Below are 13,549 nucleotides of genomic sequence, written 5' to 3' on the forward strand. Positions count from 1 at the left end.
AATAATGTTTTGAATTTATATATCGATAGTATATTAAATATAAATTTTTTTAATAAATAATTTTATAATTTGTTTATAAAGTATTAAATTTTTATTATTAAAAATTAAAATTCATATTGTCAATATGTGGGTTCTTGTGTAAAAAAAAAAAAAAAAATCATATTTTGACAGTTTCAAATATAAATGAAATTATAATACATAATTTAATGGATGGATACAGCAAGAGCTGTCCTCGAAAGGGAAGAAATTTGGCTTCCTTATCATTTAGTTACCAACTGTGATGAACATTGGTCAGTTTGTTGATTTAAGAAAGAAAAAAAAGTTTACAAACATCTTGGCCCATGTTCAACATCATCAATCTTTATCAATGAGACTTTAATGTTTAAATATTTTTTTTTCCCATTGTCCTACTTCTTTTGCTTCTCTTTAGATTAAAAAATGGCAGCACTATCTTATTCGGCTCATTTTTTTGACAATTCAATTTGTCCAGTTCACTGGATTTTGACATTTCTTTTTTTTTTTTCCTCGTTGCAGTTTCTGGTCCAAGATTTGGTTCATGAACACAAGTTCCATGATTGTAGTTCTTTGCATGCTTATACATATAGATGTATCCGTACGTAATAATTTGCCAATCCAAGTGATTGAGGATAAAGCATAAAAAAAACACATAGAAACATAGTAATACCATACACAAATATGTATATATATTAATAATAACTATATATATAGCATAATTTATTGAGAATGTATTGTGTGCATATATGATTTTCACATTCATGCATTTAATTAATGTGTATACATACAAACTTATATATGCTTATGTATATCAAAAGTCAGTAATGTGTTATAAACATGTTTTAAATTTTAGTCTTGATTGATACTTTTCTTGTTTATTTTTGGGTAAAACTCCGCTTACAACCTCTATGATTTGGATTTTTCCCACATAGCAGCATGTGCTTTTTTTTTTTTTTCAATAAGCTCCCTATGATTTGGTTCCATTCCCACAAGTGGTTACGCTGTTAAATTTTTTTCTCATAAAAATATAAAAATACTCCTAAATGTGGATAAATGAAGCACTTTTGAATCAAAAGTATTTAGATAATTTTGTCAAATGAAATTACGGCATAACCTCTTGTGAGAACAGAACTTAACCATGGGGTTATTTTGAGGAAAAAAAAATACAAGGGTACAATGTGGGAAATGTCTAAACTATAGGGAGTACAAGTGAAATTTACCTTTTATTTATTTTTTAAATAAACAATAACAAAAAAAATAAATAGTAAAAGTATTAAATACCAATTGGACAGTGCCTTAATTATAATTAAAAGTCATTTATTTTTACTGTTGTATATGAACAATGGAAAGACTAAGGAAAATGGATATTTTTTACTTTGACAAGTACATATGAATAAGAACAAGATATCATGAATCATAAATAGTAAAAATTACATGATTTTTTTATCATATTGTTCACCTATCTACCACTAGGGGCTCTTAATTTCAACCATTAAGATGATTATGCACATTGAAATTTATGAAACTTGGAGAGTGTGTCTACATCTTCCATTTTATTATGTTTTCTACTAAGGCACGGCTAAAGGTAAGTAAACCCTAAACTGTGACAATAATTGGTATACATTATTTTCAACATTTATTACTATATTTTTCTTTTGGCACCAAAAAAAAAAAAAAGATGCAACTTTAAAATAAAGGGCTATAAATTTTAAGATTTGATACTTCTTTTTAAGGGTGATTATATAAATTAATTTGATTAATCTTCGGATTATGCTATTATCATTTTCTAGCCTAAATTGTACTAGTCATATTTTCTAAAACAAATATTGCAATTTGATTCATACTCCAAATTTCAATTAATTGTAAATTTGATTAATTTATTACTCATTGTTCATACAAACTTCCATTAAAGCTTTCATGCATTTAAATTAATCATAGGTATATGTATCTCAATGAAAAATGATTGTATAAAACAGTTATGCTATATCAGTATATATTTTTTTATTTAAATCGTTTCACATAATCAATTATTAAAAAAATTAATTATTCATTATTAAATAATTTATTTATTTATTAAAACTAATATTTATCATTTAATTATTATATGTAATATGTAATAAATAATTAATTTTTTCAATGATTTAATTATATCACATGATTTGAATAAAAAAATATATGCTGAAATAATATAATTGTTTCATACAATATTTTTCATATCTCAATATTCAAAGTTTCAAATAAGTCATTATCTAATTTTGAAAAAAATGTGCACTAATTATTTGAATAAATATAAAATGAGATAATTAATTGAAAAATGTGATATGAGTTAAGGTCAATTAAATATTTTAATTTTAATATAAAATAAGTAGATAAATATCATTTTAATGAGTTAGCTTTGTTTTTTTTTTTTTTTTTTACAATTTTACTTAAAAAAAAATCATACGTTCCTATCATAGCAATTAATTAGGGCATTGATTAACCGCAGTTGACTTATTTAAAATCTTCTACAAGTAAAATGCATTTAGTTCTTGGAAAATACCAAAACACCATTAAACAAATTTCATTTAATAGGGCATAATAGTAATTTACATACAGATGGGTAGACTCTCAAGCCAAAAACACATTATCTTATCTTGTCGTGGGAGTGAAATTATTCCCCAATTAATAAATCCTTTTAATGAAAATGTTAAATTAAAAGTACATGATTACCCCAGCGTCATTAAAGAAGCACACAGAGACGGATCTGATGGTGAGGTCAACGGCAGCGGGACCCACGTTTCAGTCCCACGCGCCTGTCAGTTACCGACCTTCGCGGTGTTCCCACGGCCCAAGATAGCGGCCCACGATGAGCGTCTTGGCGGTCAAAGGCAGCAGCACCTTGGAGTCCGTGTAGGACTTTCGGGGAGAGAGAGAGAGAACGGGGCACACGTGGATACATTGGATTGGTCGAGTCTAACAACGGCTATATGGTATGCTCCCCTCGTCTCGAGCACCGGTCTGGGCCCCACTTTTGAGGCGGACATTTTGATGAGAAGAAGAAAACACTTCAAAGCAAAGTAAAAAAACAAGGAAATAGTGGTAGTGGCAGCTTAGTTTGCTTCGGTTACTCTTTCTCTTTTTCTTTTTTTTTAATTTTATTTTTTAAATGACTAAGAGCTCATTTGAATTGCATAATATATGTTGTTTTATTTATTAAATTTTAAAACTTTAATCATAAAAAATCCTCTTTTTAGGCAAGAAAAAATAATTTAATTTTAATTTTGCTCTTTCCACTGAATTTATTTATTTTTTACTAAACTTTTTAACAATCGCTTTGAGTCATTGACCTAAATTTGGCTTAAAAGCGCTGTTTCATTGAAAAGGTTAAGAAATGCAAATTGGGTTTATCTTAACAAAGCAAAAATCTGCCAAAGAGATTTGATTTTTTTGCATAATTGTATGCATTCCTCCATATATGTAAAAAGTAAAAGGAGTGGTACTTTTTTTTTAATGGGATTCTGTTCTATATTGTAATAATTAAGCTATCAAAATCTACTTAGAATTCAAAAAGGTTATGATTAAGGCCATTTTAGAAAGGAGTAAAATGTTTCATGCATTTAACTATGTGTCATTTTCTTTTTTTTTTTTGGTGTGTGTTTGCCTTACAGTAATAATTTTTTTATCCATCCAAATGGTAAAAATAATGAGTAATAATAAATAATATTTTACCACAAAAATTTTAATAATAATTGTATGAGTTATGCTTTTATAATAATAATAATATTATTATTATTATTTTATATATTTTTTTAAAAAATATTTAATAAATTTATTATTTAAATTTTAATATTTATAATTTTTTTATTTACATATTACAATATTTTTCTTAGAAAAATATAAATTAATAGTTCTTCTAGCTTAAAATAAAAAATGTGTTAACATTTAAAATCTTCAAAGTCATCTAATTTATTGATCAAAACAAAGTAGTTGGCTCACTTGTCTTCATTTTCATTGGGAAAAAGAAAGTCGAACTAGCAAAATTTAAAAAAAAATAAAAATGATGTATGACTGTTATAGCACTCTTAAAATGAAAAAATGGAATCCACAGTTTCATCCATTATTTCCATACCATAAAACAACTTGTAGGATGTCAATCGCCACTTAATTCTAAATGATATTCTTTTTTGAATGATGCAAGTCATTTAAGTTAATAATAGACAAAATCTATCACAAAAATTCATCATATGGTTTAACATTCATTATCCATAATTAGGACAAAAAAAATTACAACAACCTGATGTAAATAGTAAAAAAAAAAAAAAGGAAAGTAAGTCTCAAGTCAGAAGTCCCCCAACACTTGACCAGCTTCTCAACAACTCTGCAACTTACGGTATAAGACAAAGGAAGAAACCTGAAAGGGCAAATCTGGTTCTGGAAGGAGTAAAAATTGGAGCTGAAAAGGTAGTAATAAAAAATAGTATTTAATTAAAAAAAAAAAATAGAGGAAGGCACTAAGTAAAGGTGGAAATCGCAGAAGAAAAAGAATAAACCACGGTCTTTGCTTGGGACCCATCTTCAAATCTGTGACAGAGATGGCAGTTTCATTTCCTCGGCTCTTATTCTGCTGGCTGCTCAAAACACCATCTCCTTTAATTTATTTAAATCTCTCATTTTTCTTCTCTTTCTATTGAATTTTGTTGTTGTTTTTCTCTCTCTAGAATTTCTTTTATTTTTTGTGAATATATTAATAATATTAATTGTAGTATAATAGTTGGTAGAAAGGGAAGAAAGATGGGAGATTTGTTTTGTTATGGCCCTTTGTGAACTCTGCCAAAGGGAAAAACAAAGTCTTCTCTTTCACACCTTTCAATCTAAAAAAAAAACATGGGAAGAAGAATCTAGGGTTTGACAACACCAAATTCAACAAGGTCTGGGTTTTTTTTTTTTTTTTTTGGTATTTCTCCCTTGTTTTCTCCTAATAGAGAGCTGTTTTTGTTTTGATTTTGTCTGGTTTCTCCGTTCTTTTTTTAGTCAGTTTTTACGGGCCCTGTTGAATCTGATCTTCTTAGCCTACTCTGTTTTGGAAAAGAAAAAAATTGGTCTTTGAAACTAAATTTGGTTTAAATTCTGTTGAAAAAGTTTGGTGATCTGAAAATTGAATTTTGAGTGATGGACTTTTTGTTTTTGTTTAAAGATTGAATGATTTAGTAAACTTGGCTGTTTTATATAGTATGTTTTGGTTTAGCTAACTTGAGTTTGGGGAATTAGGTTTTTTTGGTTTGGGTAATATGGAGGAGATTGAACAAGCTAACAAAGCAGCAGTAGAGAGCTGCCATAGAGTTTTGAGTATTTTGTCTTTGCCTCAAGATCAGGTTCATTATAGAAATTTAATGGCTGAAACTGGGGAGGCTGTTTTTAGGTTCAAAAGCGTAGTTTCTCTTTTAAACTCTAGTTTGGGACATGCAAGAGTTAGGAAGCTAAGGAAATTACAAACCCCTTTTCCTCATAGCATCCTTTTGGATAATCCACACCATAATGCAACAGATTATCCATTCAAGAATTTGCAGCTTGGTTACCATGAAAGCTCAGTTCACGAATTGAGCTCACATGCTAAGAATTCTCTCTATTTAGGAAACCCATCTTTAGAATTGAGTTCAAATGAGAAAAACCCTCTTCAACAGGTGCCATCCGCACGCTATCATTTCCTCCAACAACAACAACAACAACAACTGCAGCAAAGGTTGCAGCTCCAGCAGCAGCAGCAACAGCAACAGCAACAAGAGCATTTGAAACATCAACCTAAAATGATGTTTAGGAAGAATAATAGTGGCATTAACTTGAATTTTGATAGCTCTAGCTGCACACCTACCATGTCATCAACTAGGTCTTTTATTTCTTCCTTGAGTATAGACGGTAGTGTAGCTAACTTGGATGGTGGGAGTGCCTTCCATTTAATTGGGGCGCCTCGTTCCTCAGAGCAGGGTTCCCAACAGAAGAAGAAGTGTTATGGTAGGGGAGAAGATGGGAGTGTCAAATGTGGAAGTAGTAGTAGATGTCACTGCTCCAAAAAGAGGTTGGATTTCTTTTTCCCCCTTTATTTTCTTTATAGAATTGTACACTTGATATTAGTTCTCATAATTGGTTTTTTGAGAAGGTATTTAATCTATTTTTTTTTCCTTTAATTGGTTGCAATCTGTTGACAGGAAACATAGAGTCAAGAGATTAATCAAGGTGCCTGCTATCAGTAACAAGCTTGCTGATATTCCTCCTGATGATTATTCATGGAGGAAATATGGGCAGAAGCCAATCAAGGGTTCTCCTCACCCTAGGTAATGATTATCATCCTTTATATGTACTATATTGAGATTTGATATATTGTATGTGAATCTTGGTGTTGCCCTGCTCAGTTAGTCAGTTTTGCTTGTTAAATCACAAATTTAAGTCCATACAGATACAGGAACTTTTAGATTGAAACAGAAGTAATGAAACTCGTCAACTCAATTATCTTAGTGTTTAATTTGGTGATTAATGCTGGCTATAGATGCATTTACATCTTTAATCTTTAGTGTTTAATTTGGTGATTAATGATGGTTTGAGTTCTTGTTGCACCTTTAAAGTGTTTAAAAGAAGCTTGTTGATTTGATGTGCATTTAGTGGAATTTGGCTAAATTTATCGACTTAGGAGGTCTTTTCTTTTTAACTGGTGCAGGGGATATTATAAATGCAGTAGTATGAGAGGTTGCCCGGCAAGGAAGCATGTGGAGAGGTGCTTGGAAGAGCCATCCATGCTTACTGTTACCTATGAAGGTGAGCATAACCACTCAAGGTTAGCATCACAATCAACAACAACATAGTCTCACTGGAAACTCTGCTAAGATTGCGTCAAGCCTGTCAATGGTCACTCTGTTACCAATTTAAGGGTTTGTTTGACTTGCTCCTGTACATATTTTGCATGGTTCAAGCATGGGATATATTGGAGCTATTTCTTTTACTTTCTCTTTTTTCTTTCCTCTTTTTTGGGGGCTTCGGAAGGTTGGCTTTCCATGCCTTTTTAACTATTTGGCAGCTGGCATTAAGCCTGGTGCTGGACCAAAAGAAATTTTATAATTGGAGTTTGTAAGAAATGTTTCATCTATCATGGCAATTAATGCTTGGAAGGGTTTGAACTTTTTGAATTGAATGAAATGCCATCAATGCTGTTCAAGGTGTTGCTATTGGTGTTTCGTTTGGACTTCTTATGAACTAACAAGGGTTGCGACTTGTGGGGCTGCATTTCTCGTTTGTAACACGCCTAAAATTGGAGTTTATTCGACAGGAAGCTGCTGCCTATTGATAAACTGGGGCGTATCTACGCGTGAATATGTTTGGAATCTTAACTAAATTTGTCGTCCAACTATCAAGTTTTTGTTTTAATTTTAAAGTTTATTTTTCATTTCTCGGGTTTTTTTTTTTTTTAAATCTTCTGCGAACCTTCAAGGCTTCAAAAGGATTTGCATATTTGGACGTACAGCTTGAATGACATGTCCAAGTTGTACGAAACTGGTTCAGTTTAAAGATGGGAACGAGTTAGAAACCAATTATGTTTATATAGAATGGTTTCTGAGTTTGTTGAGCCATTCTCTTTCCATTTCTTGTTTGTTTCCTGTACCGGAGGAATTATTGAAGTCAAATTCTAGTGAGCCTGTCAACAAGGCACGTGAGTTACGCAGACTAACCAACATGGGCAACATGCTTCGACAATTGCAATGGCACTTCCTTTTCCACTGTCATAAACATAGGCTGGAAGTTTACCTGACCTTTGTCCTAAACTGGTTTGAAGTAGAAGCTGTGGTCGATACCAAACGGTAGATTTTTCGTTGATTTAACTAAATATCTTCTAAGATATGGGATTCAATTGCATACTTTCTAAGAATGGTGCCAGGGATTTTGCATCGAAATTCCATTCTCCTCTCTGTGGTGGAGGGAAGGGTGATTTGAAATTCTCTATCTCTTGCTTTTCAAAGGAATGATGGAGTCAAAAGTCCGTCATTCTAGTTAGTTTTATCCTCGAACTTAAGGATGAATTTGGTTAAAGACTTGGGTAATAAGTAAGGTGGCTTAAAAGGTGAATGGGTTTGGGACTAGCTAACAATTTGTTAGTTGGGAAGTGGGATCTCCAATTACAAGAGTCAATATGGTAACTACATCATGACAAAAGGAATGCGAAACTATACAGATTGGTTTGGGGCAAGTAGCCTATCCTAGTCTTATTTGGGTAAAAGTTATAAAGATTGACATAACATTTAACATTTTCAAACTGTAATGAATATGTAATTGTTAGGGCACCTGAAAATTCTCAATTTTCTTATATAATAATAATAATAATAATAATAATAATAATACATTGTCGATGAACGATTAGGATTGATAGTTACTCACTTTCACTGCACAAATGAAGAGTTAAAATTTAAACTGGAACTCACTATTTCTTTTGGAGATTCAAACCTAACTCTCTGAGTAAGGTGATTAATTTCTTTTTTACCTTTTGTAAAAATATAGTGAATTAATATAAGGTGGTTTTTATTTCACTTTGTCACATGTCAGATGTACCAAATAATGACATTTTCTTCATACTCTTTCAGCAAATGAGATTTTATTTATGTTGCTGAGTCATGACTTAATAAAAATATATATATATATATATATATATATATATATATATACACATATATAAAGGAAAAAACAAGGGATGTGGCTATTACATGTCATGTGTGGTTTATAGCGCGCAGATACCTGTGAACGAATGAGTGCATTCAATTCAACGACAATTTGTCATTTAGGTGGGAAAAAGAAGCTCAGTTAGTTGATGTTTGGGCCCAAAAGTTTACAGCCTAAGGGAGTACGATCCAGTATTACCTATTAGTTATTAGCCCATCACCAACTTACTGGTCTGTCTTGATTTTGATAATCCCTACAATTTTAAAGAAAATACCTTTTTGGAAAGTTTGAGTTCCATTTTTGGGTTACTTTTGTTATTTATACTTCTAAAATAAAAGAACAAACATTGATTTTGAACTATTTTCACAATATTATTACATTTGAAAATTTTCTTCATAATTTTAGTACAGTTTATTTTGGACTCAAAAATTAATATCAATTATCATTATTGAATTTTTTTCTAAAATTTTACATAATTTGGGCAAATTTTTTTTTTTTATTTACAAAATTTTATTACATTTTTTAAAATTTAAAAATTATTATTTTTTAACTAATTAATATCTATCCTAACTTAAAATTTAAATAAATAAAAAATTTAAAAAATACATAAATATTAAATAAATAAAATAAAATAAAACAACCAAATAAAGTAAAATAATTAATAACAAAATGATACATAAAGATATAATGGTAATTTGATAATATTGGATAAATGTCACGTTGGGAATCTTTAAGGGATTCTTTTTAATCTACTGTAGTGTATATATATAATATTTAATAAATAATTTTATTTATAGTTTTATCTCTAATATTTTTTTCAATATTTTATTCTTTAAAAAAAAATTTATTTCCGCTCTTTCCTTTTCTTCCTTCAATTTTCGAACTTTCCTACCATTGTATTGTAGAAGTAGGGCACGTTTCCAAAGAACTAAAACACATCCTTATCTTCATGATGCTTTTATGTCATCTTATTCATGCTTATTGGACTAATATTCAATATTTGTATTTTCCTAAGAAGGGGAAATAGGAAAGAAAGGCAAAGCTTAAATAAGTCTTGTTCTAACTGAGTACTTATTGTAAGCAAAGCAGCAGCACTAAACACAGATCAAAATTCAATAACAAAATAACATTCCCAAAAAGCCATGAATGAAAGACGCATGCAGAATCTTCACTTGAGAGGAATAAACCTGGATGAATGGGTGGCACCAATACCAGGCCTTCCGTGCTTGACAGGCTTGTAGGAGATTGAGAATTCAGCCAAATAATGACTTATCATTTCAGGCTTGATTTCCACTTGATTGAAGGTCTTTCCATTGTAAACACCAATTATACTACCGATCATTTCAGGAACTATAATCATGTTGCGGAGGTGCGTCCTAACAGGCTCAGGTTTCTCACCAGGTAGAGCCTCCCGTTTCTATTTCAAGACAGCAGAATCACATTCTCAGTATATGCTGCTATCTACATTTACATTGGTCATCATCACCAAGGAATAAAATAGTTCAAGTGAAATTTATCATAAATCAAAGAAATCAGTAAAATATCCAAATGAATAATTAGTGCTATCTATTACACTGGCAACATACACAACTGCAACTAAGATATAAATGATATATTAGTACTCATAAGCTATTCGAATTCCACTTGAATAACACTTGAATTTGACTCAATTATTATAAAGTCGAGTTCGAGTAACTCAACTTATCAATTAAATTGAGTTCAAGCATTCTTATACCCGACTCAAGTAGCTCACAAAAATAATCAAATTTTTATATTTTAATATATTTTAATTATTTTAATTAATAAAATATTTCGAACTCAAGTTCAAGTACAAATAATCGAACTTTTGTCAAATATAAGAATTTAATTTATTTTTACATGTTAATTGAGCCTAATTAAGTAAACTCGAATAGCCCGATTTCTATTTCGAATCGAACTTGAGTTAAAAAAAAAAAACTCAATCAAGTACAAACAGAATTTCAAATATTGAATTTTGAATCGAGCTCGAACTTAATACTGTATCGGCTTAAACTCAATCAATTACACTCCTAACTGCAGCCACAAATCTCATGCTACAAAGTTCTGCAGATGATGCTGCACAATAACTAAAGAAGGACAAAGAAAAGAAGATAATCATGAAATTATTTTTTAAAGTAAGCCATGGTATCAAAAAATTGCAATCAGGAAGTTCTGCTACAATTACAACGGTAAAGAAAAATCTGAAACTAGAAGATTTCTACACAGAAGATGGTTCAGAATTGACATGTAGGACAGGAAAAAAATTGTTACACAACCAGATCAGCCCAATTCCTACCACAACAATTGATTAATTTACTTAATGCATCACGTCATCAAACTTTTCAGACTCACTAAAACGTTGTAATACTGTTTACCAACACTGCCCTCAATATCTCATTTTAGGTATCAAGTACCGACTTTATACTAACTTTTAGCTAACAAAGAATAGGAAAAAAAAAAAAAAGAATTCTGACCCTTTCACCGATTTGATAATTAGCTCATAGCAATTTGTGGAAAGACAAAGTTTACACCAATGTATAGAGATTGTGATGCTTCATTCTACACTCTCTGCTAAGTATGAAAATGTCATCATTCTGGAGCTAACTTTACGCTTCATCAACAAAAGATTGACTGAACCCAAAAAGACTAATGGTATCATCTTAAAAGTAACAGGCTAGCTGTTGTGTTTATTGATTTCTTTTATAAAAGCACTAAATAGTTCCCAACAACTAAAATAGTCCCATGTTTTCCTTTCCTGTTTCCACCAACAATTAATTCAAAGCTATTCTACAACCCAAGGTTATTCATTCCTTTGCCTAGGCAAAATAATAGAAGGAGATTTGCAAGAACCATGCCAATCTCACGATTATGGTCAAAATCATCCATTCAATAAATGAAATGATGAAACCATCTTAACAGTCTATCAGTATCATATCAACCATCTATACATAACTTCAGTAAACAAGGGAACATGCAAAAATATTACACTTAGAATATGACATCATCAGTTTCCCAACCCACTGCTACCAAAACAGAAAACTCTATTATGCACGCAAATCAGAAGAACCAACCTAGAGGGGAAAAGCAATTGTATTGTTGAACTACACGGTAATATGTAACCGAATGGAGTTAAGTACAGAAAACCAGTTTCCAAGATGAACAATTTATACAAAGTGAAGCTCAAAAGCTTCTACGACCCCCGGTTACTGTATCTACTAATCATTCTAAAACCATAGACGATCACCCGTACCATCTAGCTATATCTAGTCAATCATATAAAAGCACATATAAAACCAACTACAACACTATATTACAGAAAAAATTTAGGAGAAAGTAATCCAAAATCCTAGACATGAAATGCAAATCCACGTAGTAAAAACACAAAAAAAGAAACAAGAAAATAAAAACTATGAATCAATCAATTCTTCCTGTAGGCAAAAAGATGGGAAATAAAACACTCACAGCCTTGCGCAATTTCTTGATCAGAGCCATTGGCTTCCTCTTCAAGCCTCTCTGAAACCTAAACATGAATAAACAAAACTATCTTATTTTACAGATTAAAGGTCGTAAAAACAAGCTTAAAAAAGAAAAAAAAATCAACTAAGGTTAATAACGAGATGTAACCTTCGGCGGGCACGAGCAGGAAAGAGCTTGACGAGCTCATCAGTGGACATATCCAAGAGAGCATCGAGATCGACACCTCTGAAACTGAACTTCTTGAATGTTCTCTTCTTCGGTATCCCTGAAGCGGCAACATCGGCTTCCACAGCCGCCTAAAAAAAAAAAAAAACAAAACACATAAAAAGCGACATTGTTAAGACAGTGTTTGGATCCCGAGTAAACTGAAGGAAACGATCTGGAAAATGAAGCAAGTTAAAAGTAAAGAGAAATAAGTGGAGTGAGAGACGATGGTGAGACCATGGGTAGAGTTGAAGCAGCAAACAGCACAAAAAATCCTAAGCCGCGGGAGAGAGAGTCTGCGGTTTCTAGGGTTGGCGGATTGCTGTGTGAGAATTTATAGGGTAACCGAAATGGAAAACGGGTGTTTTATTTGAGTTACCCGGATTGGATCCGAATTTATTTGGCCGACAAAATGAAATTTTGAAATCATCTGTTTTACACTTTTACCCTTCATCCTGCCGGTACTTTTTCTTAAGAAAAAATTTTTTTCTTAAAAAGATTATAAACGAAATAGGAAAGAAAATAAGTTAAGTAAATTCTTTGTGCTACAACCAAGCAACAATTTGATTCATTTCATTATTATGGGTAATTCATATCATTTGTAGTCCAAGAAAATCACTTATAAATTAAATACAATTCCTAACTTCATACTTAACCATTATTGATTAAATATTTCATGGTAGACTTTCTTTTGTTTTGGGTTGATCACAAATTGAAATTTTGAATTTTATTTTAGAGGACAAATCAACTTATCTTAACGTAAAATATTTTAATTTTACATAAAATTTTAATTATTAATTTTAATAAATTTAAAATATGAGAATAAATTATTATTTTTTAATTTGTTTCTCTCATTCTTGAATTTATTAAAATTAATGGTTAAAAAATAAATATTTTATTTTATGTTATTTATAATATATGTGTATATATTTTATAGACATTTATATATTATACAAAACCGTTAATCTCTCCCCTTGATTTTATATAATATATATATATATATATATATATTAATGTGATTCCTAAACACCAAGCCCAGTTGTCACTTTGTTTGATGGCAAGGTTAAAAATGAGAAAAAATGAAAAAAAAATGTTAATTTAATTATTAAGTTATAAAATACAAAAATTATGAATCTAACAGTTGGATTAACAATTTTTC

At 30.7% G+C, this 13,549-nt stretch overlaps 2 protein-coding genes across 2 annotated transcripts; one reads left to right on the forward strand and one right to left on the reverse strand.

Moving 5' to 3' along the window:
- Positions 1-4,787: 4,787 nt before the first annotated feature.
- Positions 4,788-7,169, forward strand: LOC111305259 (putative WRKY transcription factor 21). The gene is made up of 3 exons (XM_022902617.2): positions 4,788-6,067; positions 6,198-6,323; positions 6,704-7,169. Exons 1-3 carry the CDS (start codon positions 5,283-5,285, stop codon positions 6,846-6,848), a joined length of 1,056 nt encoding a protein of 351 aa, XP_022758352.2. The 5' UTR covers positions 4,788-5,282; the 3' UTR covers positions 6,849-7,169.
- Positions 7,170-9,616: 2,447 nt separating this feature from the next.
- Positions 9,617-12,767, reverse strand: LOC111305260 (small ribosomal subunit protein uS19x-like). Its single transcript, XM_022902618.2, has 4 exons — positions 12,628-12,767; positions 12,334-12,482; positions 12,172-12,229; positions 9,617-10,108 (listed from the first exon to the last, which is right to left on the reverse strand). Exons 1-4 carry the CDS (start codon positions 12,628-12,630, stop codon positions 9,860-9,862), a joined length of 459 nt encoding a protein of 152 aa, XP_022758353.1. The 5' UTR covers positions 12,631-12,767; the 3' UTR covers positions 9,617-9,859.
- Between the last annotated feature and the right edge of the window lie 782 nt (positions 12,768-13,549).

Source organism: Durio zibethinus, chromosome 21 (assembly GCF_047325235.1).
Source record: "Durio zibethinus cultivar Kanyao isolate XHJ-2024 chromosome 21, ASM4732523v1, whole genome shotgun sequence".
Classification (NCBI taxonomy): domain Eukaryota; kingdom Viridiplantae; phylum Streptophyta; class Magnoliopsida; order Malvales; family Malvaceae; genus Durio; species Durio zibethinus.